Source organism: Nerophis lumbriciformis, linkage group LG25 (genome assembly GCF_033978685.3).
Source record: "Nerophis lumbriciformis linkage group LG25, RoL_Nlum_v2.1, whole genome shotgun sequence".
In the NCBI taxonomy this organism is placed as follows: Eukaryota; Metazoa; Chordata; class Actinopteri; order Syngnathiformes; family Syngnathidae; genus Nerophis; species Nerophis lumbriciformis.
Genome location: NC_084572.2, coordinates 37541988 through 37555198, shown reverse-complemented (window position 1 = coordinate 37555198; position 13211 = coordinate 37541988). Strand labels below are relative to the sequence as shown.

Below are 13211 nucleotides of genomic sequence, written 5' to 3'. Positions count from 1 at the left end.
GTCCTGCAGTGTGTTTACTTGTGTGTGATATCATGTGCAATACAAGCAGTCCTGCAGCGTGTTGACTTGTGTGTGATATCATGTGCGATACAAGCAGCCCTGCAGCGTGTTTACTTGTGTGTGATGTCATGTGTGATACAAGCAGTCCTGCAGTGTGTTTACTTGTGTGTGATATCATGTGCGATACAAGCAGTCCTGAAGCGTGTTTACTTGTGTGTGATGTCATGTGTGATACAAGCAGCCCTGCAGTGTGTTTACTTGTGTGTGATATCATGTGTGATACAAGCAGCCCTGCAGTGTGTTTACTTGTGTGTGATATCATGTGTGATACAAGCAGCCCTACAGTGTGTTTACTTGTGTGTGATATCATGTGCGATACAAGCAGCCCTGCAGCGTGTTTACTTGTGTGTGATGTTATATGTGATACAAGCAGCCCTGCAGCGTGTTTACTTGTGTGTGATATCATGTGCGATACAAGCATCCCTGCAGCGTGTTTACTTGTGTGATATCATGTGCGATACAAGCAGTCCTGCAGCGTGTTTACTTGTGTGTGATATCATGTGGGCTACAAGCAGTCCTGCAGCGTGTTTACTCGTGCGATATCACGTGCGATACAAGCAGTCCTGCAGCAGATTCCTGCTGATATCGCGTCAAATCAACATTGGTATCGGCCCATATCGTCTCAGAAGTGACACTTATGCGAAAGAAAGGACATAGTCCGTCACCTGTGTGCCAGGTTGTCGTAGGTGTACGCCACGTTGATCAGACGCTGGATCAGGTTGGTTCCTTGGACCAGGCTGAGGAAGACCTGGGAGGAGATATGACATCGCCATGACGATACAGGAAGTGGACATCATCTCTCTAGTGCCATGGTGTACACACACACACACCTCGGTGAGTCTCGGGATGTGCAGACTCTTGCCGTGGTCTACCCCAGACTTGCGGGACTTGCCCGGCCACGCGCGTTTGCGCTGGCTGTCGGCGAGGCCGGACCAGGAGAAGACGTCATGGTAGGCCAGGTCCAGGTCTGTGGGGTCCACGGCAAACTGGCAGATGAGCTTGAGCAGGCAGGCCAGGCAGTCCAGCAGCCACTGCGGAGCAGACACACCATGTCGTCATCCAGTCAAGACCCAAGTCAAAGATCTCATTCCGAGGCTCACCACAGTCCAGGACTCCTGGTCTTTGGGCTCCAGAATGGCGGAGTTGAAGATCTCCAGGAGGAGCTGCAGGCCTCCGGACGAAACAAACTGAAAGACGAAGTAGTTCTCAGTTTCTGTCTGCCACACGCAGGCCGAACTTCCTGTCGGTCATTTTTTTCCTCACCTTGCAGCTCCACGAGTTCTTGCTGTTCTCTATCTGGTCCTCGCTGGAGTCGTCAGAGTCTGGGTACAGGTCGCTGTAGCTCCCCTGAGCGCAGACAAACACAAAATATCATTTTTTCCCCCCCAAAGACGTCGATTTTGGTGAAAATTTTGTGTGAATGCTGAAAATATATGACTCTGAGGTATGTACCTAAAATAAAAAATAAAATTTGCCACCTAACGTTAGTAAGTACTAAAATATGACTGAGGTGTACGCCCATAGACATGTTATAAGTAGACGCAGCATTGGCTGCTGTGACGCGAGAAATTGGGCGGCCATCTTGAAGTGGTGATGAGCAGCTTAAACTGACAGTTGACAGGTAGAAAACAAAGATTATGACCATAATAGAATTGCTTGTCAATGAAATTAATTACATTTAAAAATGTCATACTTGACTTGAATAAAGTTGATTGAATAATATACAGTTGAAATAAATGATGAAGATAAAGGCAGATTGGTGGTTTTAGCTGATATAAAGGCTTTCAGGTGTTTATGTTTAAGTCCGAGTCCATGGTTCTCGCCCGGAAAAGGGTGGAGTGCCATCTCCGGGTTGGGGAGGAGATCTTGCCCCAAGTGGAGGAGTTCAAGTACCTCGGAGTCTTGTTCACGAGTGAGGGAAGAGTGGATCGTGAGATCGACGAGTGGATCGTGAGATCGACAAGCGGATCGGTGCGGCGTCTTCAGTAATGTGGACGCTGTATCGATCCGTTGTGGTGAAGAAGGAGCTGAGCCGGAAGGCAAAGCTCTCAATTTACCGGTCGATCTACGTTCCCATCCTCACCTATGGTCATGAGCTTTGGGTTATGACCGAAAGGACAAGATCACGGGTACAAGCGGCCGAAATGAGTTTCCTCCGCCGGGTGGCGGGGCTCTCCCTTAGAGATAGGGTGAGAAGCTCTGTCATCCGGGGGGAGCTCAAAGTAAAGTCGCTGCTCCTCCACATCGAGAGGAGCCAGATGAGGTGGTTCGGGCATCTGGTCAGGATGCCACCCGAACGCCTCCCTAGGGAGGTGTTTAGGGCACGTCCGACCGGTAGGAGGCCGCGGGGAAGACCCAGGACACGTTGGGAAGACTATGTCTCCCGGCTGGCCTGGGAACGCCTCGGGATCCCCCGGGAGGAGCTGGACGAAGTGGCTGGGGAGAGGGAAGTCTGGGCTTCCCTGCTTAGGCTGCTGCCCCCGCGACCCGACCTCGGATAAGCGGAAGAAGATGGATGGATGGATGTTTAAGTATTTGACAGACGCTTTTATCCAAAGCGACATACATAAAAAATACATATAAAACAATCACTGTAAACATGATCATTTAAGGGAAGAATGTAATACAAAATATCAATACAAAGTGTCAAGACAGAATAAACTCTCTGCTGCTGCAGCAACAGAGATACAGTCTATAAGATATATAGATGATCTAAAGTATTCATACATTGTTTATGTAGGATATACGCATTGTTGCGTTTTGGACCAGTTGTTCCTCCCAGGGAATTCTAGTCACAATTCGCTCCCAAGTTCTTTCCGACACTTAAAGCTGAGTTGAAAAACCACCAGAGACAGAATAGGTATTTTCTTGTATATTCTCAAAGCTTTGCCAATATACATTGATTGAGACCAGTCTAACCCTAGAACATTCTATTGCGCCTCCCAGAATGGTCTGTCTTCCCGATCCCACCACCCTCTCTCTCGTCCCATCTCTGTAGACAAAACAAATGCTAGTCAAAACACATTCCAAAGAACTCAAGGTTAACACACACAGTATACTTGCAGACAGAGCAGCAAGAGAAGAAATGGAAAACACGAGCTGTTTTCAAATATGACTATGAAATAAAAGAAGTACAACTTAAATTCGGATATATGTAAATATCTGCCTCCGACAGCATGTATATATAACCTAATCATATTGTTTCTTCAACTTAAAAATAGCTGACCGTTTTGTTCCCCCTTCTCTGGGATTATATCATTTTGCCAACCCTCCCGGATTTTCCGGGAGACTCACGAAATTCAGCGCCTCTCCCGAAAACCTCCCGGGACAAATTTTCTCCCGAAAATCTCCCGAAATTCAGGCGGAGCTGGAGGCCACGCCCCCTCCAGCCCCAATGCGGACCTGAGTCCGCTTTCCCACGATATAAACAGTGTCCCTGCCCAATCACATTATAACTGTAGAATGATGGAGGGCGAGTTCTTGGTTTCTTATGTGGGTTTATTGTTAGGCAGTTTCATTAACGTCCTCCCAGCGCGGAAACAACACACAACAGCAGCAGTCACGTTTTTCTACCGTAAAGCAGTTCGTCTGCCGTAAACAGCAATGTTGTGACACTCTAAATCAAGACAATACTGCCATCTATAACATCAATAACATACAGGTAAAAGCCAGTAAATTAGAATATTTTGAAAAACTTGATTTATTTCAGTAATTGCATTCAAAAGGTGTAACTTGTACATTATATTTATTCATTGCACACAGACTGATGCATTCAAATGTTTATTTCATTTAATTTTGATGATTTGAAGTGGCAACAAATGAAAATCCAAAATTCCGTGTGTCACAAAATTAGAATATTACTTAAGGCTAATACAAAAAAGGGATTTTTAGAAATGTTGGCCAACTGAAAAGTATGAAAATGAAAAATATGAGCATGTACAATACTCAATACTTGGTTGGAGCTCCTTTTGCCTCAATTACTGCGTTAATGCGGCGTGGCATGGAGTCGATGAGTTTCTGGCACTGCTCAGGTGTTATGAGAGCCCAGGTTGCTCTGATAGTGGCCTTCAACTCTTCTGCGTTTTTGGGTCTGGCATTCTGCATCTTCCTTTTCACAATACCCCACAGATTTTCTATGGGGCTAAGGTCAGGGGAGTTGGCGGGCCAATTTAGAACAGAAATACCATGGTCCGTAAACCAGGCACGGGTAGATTTTGCGCTGTGTGCAGGCGCCAAGTCCTGTTGGAACTTGAAATCTCCATCTCCATAGAGCAGGTCAGCAGCAGGAAGCATGAAGTGCTCTAAAACTTGCTGGTAGACGGCTGCGTTGACCCTGGATCTCAGGAAACAGAGTGGACCGACACCAGCAGATGACATGGCACCCCAAACCATCACTGATGGTGGAAACTTTACACTAGACTTCAGGCAACGTGGATCCTGTGCCTCTCCTGTCTTCCTCCAGACTCTGGGACCTCGATTTCCAAAGGAAATGCAAAATTTGCTTTCGTCAGAAAACATGACTTTGGACCACTCAGCAGCAGTCCAGCTCTTTTTTTCCTTAGCCCAGGTGAGACGCTTTGCGCGCTGTTTCTTGGTCAACAGTGGCTTGACACGAGGTATGCGGCAGTTGAAACCCATGTCTTTCAAGCGTCTCTTGGTGGTGGATCTTGAAGCACTGACTCCAGCAGCTGTCCACTCCTTCTGAATCTCCCCCACATTTTTGAATGTTTTTTTTTTTCACAATCTTGACCAGGGCGCGGTGATCCCTATCGCTTGTACACTTTTTCTGACCACAGTTTTTCCTTCCCTTTGCCTCTCCATTAATGTGTTTGGACACAGAGCTCTGAGAACAGCCAGCCTCTTCAGCAATAACATTTTGTGTCTTTCCCTCCTTGTGCAATGTGTCGATGGTTGCCTTTTGGACAGCTGTCAAATCTGAAGTCTTCCCCATGTTTGTGTAGGCTTCAGAACTGGACTGAGAGACCATTTAAAGCCCTTTGCAGGTGTTTTGAGTTAATCAGCTGATTAGTTTGTGGCACCAGGTGTCTTCAAAATTTAACCCTTACACAATATTGTACGGAATTTTGGATTTTCATTTGTTGCCACTTCAAATCATCAAAATTAAATGAAATAAACATTTGAATGCATCAGTCTGTGTGCAATGAATAAATATAATGTACAAGTTACACCTTTTGAATGCAATTACTGAAATAAATCAAGTTTTTCAAAATATTCTAATTTACTGGCTTTTACCTGTATGTGTAAATAAATGAACACTGAAATTCAAGTATTTCTTTTATTTATATATACATATATATATATAATAAAATAATATATATATATATATATATATATAGCTAGAATTCACTGAAAGTCAAGTATTTCTTAGATATACATATATATATATATATATATGAAATACTTGACTTGGTGAATTCTAGCTGTAAATATACTCCTCCCCTCTTAACCACGCCCCCACCCCAACCACGCCCCACCCCCACCCCCGACCACGCCCGCCCCACCCCCTCCCCCCACCTCCCGAAATCGGAGGTCTCAAGGTTGGCAAGTATGGATTATATTCCCAGTTTTGATCTGACGTCTGGTCACTTATAGCATATAAGAATATTCTATTACTGTTAAGCAATAATAAAACAGGTGTCCTTTATCATAGCTACACGTATGACAAAAAAGCGGGTGAAAATCAGTATTATTCAGTGAGGTAAAATGAATTAAATGCACTGAAAGTTGCTCCTGCCAAATGAATTGCACTGAGTGGAGCGGATCACCACTCCAAGATGGCGGCCCCGCGTCTCGTCAGCGCCAGTGCTGCGTACCCTTAGAAGATGTCTATGTGTACGCCTACAAAATTAGCTTAAAAAAAAAAAGCTGGCATACGAACGTTAGCATGATTACAGGCATCATCCGTCAAAGAATCAAATATTTGATGCTGAGGTGCAAATGTGTCAAAAAAGCTAGCATGTTAATATTAGAATGCTTTGGATCCATCCCATAATGTCATGTTTGTGGAGCTCCAAGTGGGTTACCGTGGACTCTCGGTGGATGCGGCGGTTGGGCTTGCCCAGAGCTTCGATGATCTCCAGAGCGTAAAGAAGCTTGTGGGCACTTCTGATCCTCAGCAGCTCCTTCCAGCACAGACCTTCATTCTGCAAAGACAAAGTCAACAACACCCGGAGGAGGAGGAGGAAGACAGGAAGCTCGGGAGGCTGACCGTGTCGTCGGAGATGTTCTGGAAGGCCACCAGCATCTTGGGACAGGTGGGCAGCAACATGAGCAGCTCCCAGACGCGGCGAGAGAGGTTCTCGGCGTGGAGGTGGAGCTCCTCGCAGCGTGCCATCTACACACATAGCAAATGTAGACGTGCTCTGCGTAAGCTCCTCCCCCAGCACTGACCTCAGGACTGTCCGGCACCTTCTCCGTGTTGGGCGGCTTGAAGCAGGCCAGCATCTCCAGCAGGTCAAAGAGCGTGGTGAGGTGTGGCTCCTGCAGGAGCAGCAGCATGGGAATGTGCTCCTTCTGAGGTGGAGGCAGGCAGGACGCCGGCAGCTGGATGCCCTCCCCCTTCCTCTCCCGCCGCGGCGCCCCCAGAGACACGAAGACCATCTGGACACAAAAGAAAAACCCAGGTGACACTCCACGTGCGCGTTGACGTGAAACGTCCTCCCGAGTAGACGACGCGAGGTCACCTGCAAGTCCTTGAAGCCCAGCTCGTGGAGAGTCTTCTCGTCGTAGTCCGTGGTCAGCTCGTGACCCGACGAGATCATCCGGACCGGACCCATCAGACCCCCTGCTGGCGACATGGCTGCGTGTCAGCGAGCGAGCACGCCGCACGCTAAAGGGGGGGGCGGGGCTTCACCTGAGAAGTCTCCTGGCTGTCTGCTGCTCTGACCAAACTCCTGCAGCTGGGCCTGCTGGTTCATCTGCTCCTTCTGCAGGTTCTCGTACCAGTGGGTCACCTCCGCCCGCAGGTCCGCCACTTGGTCGCTGGGGTACATCTCGATGGTCATCTGCTGACCAACATGCACACACCTGTCAACCACTCCGCAGTCGCATAGCCATTCTAAATAGTAACGCAAGAACATGCATCCATTTTATTGAAGTGGAAAATGTGCGATACAAGCAGTCCAGCAGCGTGTTTACTTGTGTGTGATGTCATGTGTGATACAAGCAGTCCTGCAGCGTGTTTACTTGTGTGTGATATCATGTGCAATAAAAGCAGTCCCGGAGCGTGTTTACTCGTGTCTGATATCATGTGCGACACAAGCAGTCCTGTAGCGTGTTTACTTGTGTGTGATATCATGTGCGATACAAGCAGTCCTGCAGAGTGTTGACTTGTGTGTGATATTGTGTCTGATACAAGCAGTCCTGCAGCATGTTTACTCGTGTCTGATACCATGTGTGATACAAGCAGTATCACACACGCAGCGTGTTTACTTGTGTGTTATACCATGTGCGATACAAGCAGTCATGCAGCGTGTTTACTAGTGTGATATTACATGCAGTACAAGCAGACCTGCAACGTGTTTGTGTCTGATATCATGTGCGACACAAGCAGTCCTGCAGCGTGTTTACTTGTGTGTGATATCATGTGCAATACAAGCAGTCTCGGAGCGTGTTTACTCGTGTCTGATATCATGTGCGACACAAGCAGTCCTGTAGCGTGTTTACTTGTGTGCAATATCATGTGCGAGACAAGCAGTCCTGCAGCGTGTTTACTTGTGTGTGATATCATGTGCGATACAAGCAGTCCTGCAGCGTGTTTACTTGTGTGTGATATTGTGTCTGATACAAGCAGTCCTGCAGCATGTTTACTCGTGTCTGATATCATGTGCGATACAAGTAGTCCTTCTGCATGTTTACTTGTGTGCGATACAAGCGGTCCTGCAGAGTGCTTACTTGTGTAGGATACCATGTGTGATACAAGCAGTTCCGAAGCGTGTTTACTCGTGTGTGATATCATGTGCGATACAAGCCGTCCTGCAGCGTGTTTACTTGTGCGCAATATCATGTGTGATACAAGCAGTCCTGCAGTGTTTACTCGTGTGACATCATGTGCGACACAAGCAGTCCTGCAGAGTGTTTACTTGTGTCGCACATCATGCGCGATACAAGCAGTCCTGCAGAGTGTTTACTTGAGAGTGATATCATGTGTGATACAAGCAGTCCTGCAGAGTGTTTACTTGTGTGTTATACCATGTGCGATACAAGCAGTCCTGCAGAGTGTTTACTTGTGTAGGATACCATGTGTGATACAAGCAGTCCCGAAGCGCGTTTACTCGTGTGTGATATCATGTGAGACACAAGCAGTCCTGTAGCGTGTTTACTTGTGCGCAATATCATGTGTGATACAAGCAGTCCTGCAGTGTTTACTCGCGTGTGATATCATGTGCGATACAGGCAGTCCTGCAGAGTGTTTACTTGTGTCGCACATCATGCGCGAGACAAGCAGTCCTGCAGCGTGTTTACTTGTCTGTGACATCACATGGAAAACGAGCAGTGCTGCAGCATGTTTAGTCGTTTGATATCATGTGCGATACAAGCAGTCCTGCAGAGTGTTTACTTGTGTGCGATGAAAGCAGTCCTGCAGCGTGTTTACTTGTGTGTTATACCATGTGCGATACAAGCAGTCCTGCAGCGTGTTTACTAGTGTGATATTACATGCAGTACAAGCAGACCTGCAACGTGTTTGTGTGTGATATCATGTGCGATACAAGCAGTCCTGCAGAGTGTTGACTTGTGTGTGATATTGTGTCTGATACAAGCAGTCCTGCAGCATGTTTATTCGTGTCTGATATCATGTGTGATACAAGCAGTCCTTCAGCATGTTTACTTGTGTGTGATATCATGTGCGATGCAAGCGGTCCTGCAGAGTGCTTACTTGTGTAGGATACCATGTGTGATACAAGCAGTCCCGAAGCGTGTTTACTCGTGTCTGATATCATGTGCGACACAAGCAGTCCTGTAGCGTGTTTACTGGTGCGCAATATCATGTGTGATACAAGCAGTCCTGCAGTGTTTACTCGCGTGTGATATAATGTGTGATACAGGCAGTCCTGCAGAGTGTTTACTTGTGTGTTATACCATGTGCGATACAAGCAGTCCTGTAGCGTGTTTACTTGTGTGTTATACCATGTGCGATACAAGCAGTCCTGCAGCGTGTTTACTAGTGTGATATTACATGCAGTACAAGCAGACCTGCAACGTGTTTGTGTGTGATATCATGTGCGATACAAGCAGTCCTGCAAGTGTTGACTTGTGTGTGATATCATGTACGATACAAGCAGTTCTTCAGCATGTTTACTAGTGTGATATTACATGCAGTACAAGCAGACCTGCAACGTGTTTGTGTGTGATATCATGTGCGATACAAGCATTCCTGCAAGTGTTGACTTGTGTGTGATATCATGTACGATACAAGCAGTTCTTCAACATGTTTACTTGTGTATATGTGCGATACAAGCAGTCCTGCAGCGTGTTTACTTGTGTGCGATAAAAGCAGTCCTGCAGCGTGTTTACTTGTGTGTTATACCATGTGCGATACAAGCAGTCCTGCAGCGTGTTTACTAGTGTGATATTACGTGCAGTACAAGCAGACCTGCAACGTGTTTGTGTGTGATATCATGTGCGATACAAGCAGTCCTGCAGCGTGTTTACTTGTGTGTTATACCATGTGCGATACAAGCAGTCCTGCAGCGTGTTTACTAGTGTGATATTACATGCAGTACAAGCAGACCTGCAATGTGTTTGTGTGTGATATCATGTGCGATACAAGCAGTCCTGCAGAGTGTTGACTTGTGTGTGATATCATGTACGATACAAGCAGTTCTTCAACATGTTTACTTGTGTATATGTGCGATACAAGCAGTCCTGCAGCGTGTTTACTTGTGTGCGATAAAAGCAGTCCTGCAGCGTGTTTACTTGTGTGTTATACCATGTGCGATACAAGCAGTCCTGCAGCGTGTTTACTAGTGTGATATTACGTGCAGTACAAGCAGACCTGCAACGTGTTTGTGTGTGATATCATGTGCGATACAAGCAGTCCTGCAGTGTGTTTACTTGTGTGTTATACCATGTGCGTTACAAGCAGTCCTGCAGCGTGTTTACTAGTGTGATATTACATGCAGTACAAGCAGACCTGCAGCGTGTTTGTGTGTGACATCATGTGCGATACAAGCAGTCCTGCAAGTGTTGACTTGTGTGTGATATCATGTACGATACAAGCAGTCCTGCAGAGTGTTTACTTGTGTAGGATACCATGTGTGATACAAGCAGTCCCGAAGCGCGTTTACTCGTGTGTGATATCATGTGAGACACAAGCAGTCCTGTAGCGTGTTTACTTGTGCGCAATATCATGTGTGATACAAGCAGTCCTGCAGTGTTTACTCGCGTGTGATATCATGTGCGAGACAAGCAGTCCTGCAGCGTGTTTACTTGTCTGTGACATCACATGGAAAACGAGCAGTGCTGCAGCATGTTTAGTCGTTTGATATCATGTGCGATACAAGCAGTCCTGCAGCGTGTTTACTTGTGTGTTATACCATGTGCGATACAAGCAGTCCTGCAGCGTGTTTACTAGTGTGATATTACATGCAGTACAAGCAGACCTGCAACGTGTTTGTGTGTGATATCATGTGCGATACAAGCAGTCCTGCAGAGTGTTGACTTGTGTGTGATATTGTGTCTGATACAAGCAGTCCTGCAGCATGTTTATTCGTGTGTGATATCATGTGTGATACAAGCAGTCCTTCAGCATGTTTACTTGTGTGTGATATCATGTGCGATGCAAGAGGTCCTGCAGAGTGCTTACTTGTGTAGGATACCATGTGTGATACAAGCAGTCCCGAAGCGTGTTTACTCGTGTGTGATATCATGTGCGACACAAGCAGTCCTGTAGCGTGTTTACTGGTGCGCAATATCATGTGTGATACAAGCAGTCCTGCAGTGTTTACTCGCGTGTGATATCATGTGTGATACAGGCAGTCCTGCAGAGTGTTTACTTGTGTCGCACATCATGCGCGATACAAGCAGTCCTGCAGCGTGTTTACTTGTGTGTTATACCATGTGCGATACAAGCAGTCCTGCAGCGTGTTTACTAGTGTGATATTACATGCAGTACAAGCAGACCTGCAGCGTGTTTGTGTGTGATATCATGTGCGATACAGGCAGTCCTGCAAGTGTTGACTTGTGTGTGATATCATGTACGATACAAGCAGTCCTTCAGCATGTTTACTTGTGTGTGACATCATGTGCGATACAAGCAGTCCTGCAGAGTGTTTACTTGTGTGCAATAAAAGCAGTCCTGCAGCGTGTTTACTTGTGTGTTATACTATGTGCGATACAAGCAGTCCTGCAGCGTGTTTACTAGTGTGATATTACATGCAGTACAAGCAGACCTGCAGCGTGTTTGTGTGTGATATCATGTGCGATACAAGCAGTCCTGCAGTGTGTTTACTTGTGTGTTATACCATGTGCGTTACAAGCAGTCATGCAGCGTGTTTACTAGTGTGATATTACATGCAGTACAAGCAGACCTGCAACGTGTTTGTGTGTGATATCATGTGTGATACAAGCAGTCCTGCAAGTGTTGACTTGTGTGTGATATCATGTACGATACAAGCAGTTCTTCAGCATGTTTACTAGTGTGATATTACATGCAGTACAAGCAGACCTGCAACGTGTTTGTGTGTGATATCATGTGCGATACAAGCAGTCCTGCAAGTGTTGACTTGTGTGTGATATCATGTACGATACAAGCAGTTCTTCAACATGTTTACTTGTGTATATGTGCGATACAAGCAGTCCTGCAGCGTGTTTACTTGTGTGCGATAAAAGCAGTCCTGCAGCGTGTTTACTTGTGTGTTATACCATGTGCGATACAAGCAGTCATGCAGCGTGTTTACTAGTGTGATATTACATGCAGTACAAGCAGACCTGCAACGTGTTTGTGTGTGATATCATGTGCGATACAAGCAGTCCTGCAGCGTGTTTACTTGTGTGTTATACCATGTGCGTTACAAGCAGTCCTGCAGCGTGTTTACTAGTGTGATATTACATGCAGTACAAGCAGACCTGCAACGTGTTTGTGTGTGATATCATGTGTGATACAAGCAGTCCTGCAGCGTGTTTACTTGTGTGTTATACCATGTGCGATACAAGCAGTCCTGCAGCGTGTTTACTAGTGTGATATTACGTGCAGTACAAGCAGACCTGCAACGTGTTTGTGTGTGATATCATGTGCGATACAAGCAGTCCTGCAGCGTGTTTGTGTGTGATATCATGTGCGATACAAGCAGTCCTGCAAGTGTTGACTTGTGTGTGATATCATGTACGATACAAGCAGTTCTTCAACATGTTTACTTGTGTATATGTGCGATACAAGCAGTCCTGCAGCGTGTTTACTTGTGTGCGATAAAAGCAGTCCTGCAGCGTGTTTACTTGTGTGTTATACCATGTGCGATACAAGCAGTCATGCAGCGCGTTTACTAGTGTGATATTACATGCAGTACAAGCAGACCTGCAACGTGTTTGTGTGTGATATCATGTGCGATACAAGCAGTCCTGCAGCGTTTACTTGTGTGTTATACCATGTGCGATACAAGCAGTCCTGCAGCGTGTTTACTAGTGTGATATTACATGCAGTACAAGCAGACCTGCAACGTGTTTGTGTGTGATATCATGTGCGATACAAGCAGTCCTGCAGTGTGTTTACTTGTGTGTTATACCATGTGCGATACAAGCAGTCCTTCAGCATGTTTACTTGTGTGTGACATCATGTGCGATACAAGCAGTCCTGCAGAGTGTTTACTTGTGTGCAATAAAAGCAGTCCTGCAGCGTGTTTACTTGTGTGTTATACCATGTGCGATACAAGCAGTCCTGCAGCGTGTTTACTAGTGTGATATTACATGCAGTACAAGCAGACCTGCAGCGTGTTTGTGTGTGACATCATGTGCGATACAAGCAGTCCTGCAAGTGTTGACTTGTGTGTGATATCATGTACGATACAAGCAGTTCTTCAACATGTTTACTTGTGTATATGTGCGATACAAGCAGTCATGCAGCGTGTTTACTAGTGTGATATTACATGCAGTACAAGCAGACCTGCAACGTGTTTGTGTGTGATATCATGTGCGAT

At 46.1% G+C, this 13211-nt stretch overlaps 1 protein-coding gene across 7 annotated transcripts in view; it reads right to left on the bottom strand.

Annotated features, from left to right (window-relative positions):
• usp34 (ubiquitin specific peptidase 34) overlaps positions 1-13211 on the bottom strand; it is a 161262-nt gene that overhangs the window by 67271 nt on the left and 80780 nt on the right. For 2 of the 7 annotated variants that reach the window (XM_061984359.1, XM_061984364.1), the window contains exons 26-34: positions 6935-7088; positions 6765-6868; positions 6472-6681; positions 6290-6415; positions 6105-6224; positions 1324-1407; positions 1161-1247; positions 891-1091; positions 726-808 (exon numbers count right to left, since the gene is read on the bottom strand). In XM_061984359.1, the coding sequence (XP_061840343.1) occupies positions 726-808; positions 891-1091; positions 1161-1247; positions 1324-1407; positions 6105-6224; positions 6290-6415; positions 6472-6681; positions 6765-6868; positions 6935-7088 (1169 nt within the window). The remainder of the gene's footprint in view (positions 1-725; positions 809-890; positions 1092-1160; positions 1248-1323; positions 1408-6104; positions 6225-6289; positions 6416-6471; positions 6682-6764; positions 6869-6934; positions 7089-13211) is intronic. The other 5 variants (XM_061984361.1, XM_061984365.1, XM_061984363.1 and 2 more) reach the window with 3 other exon arrangements.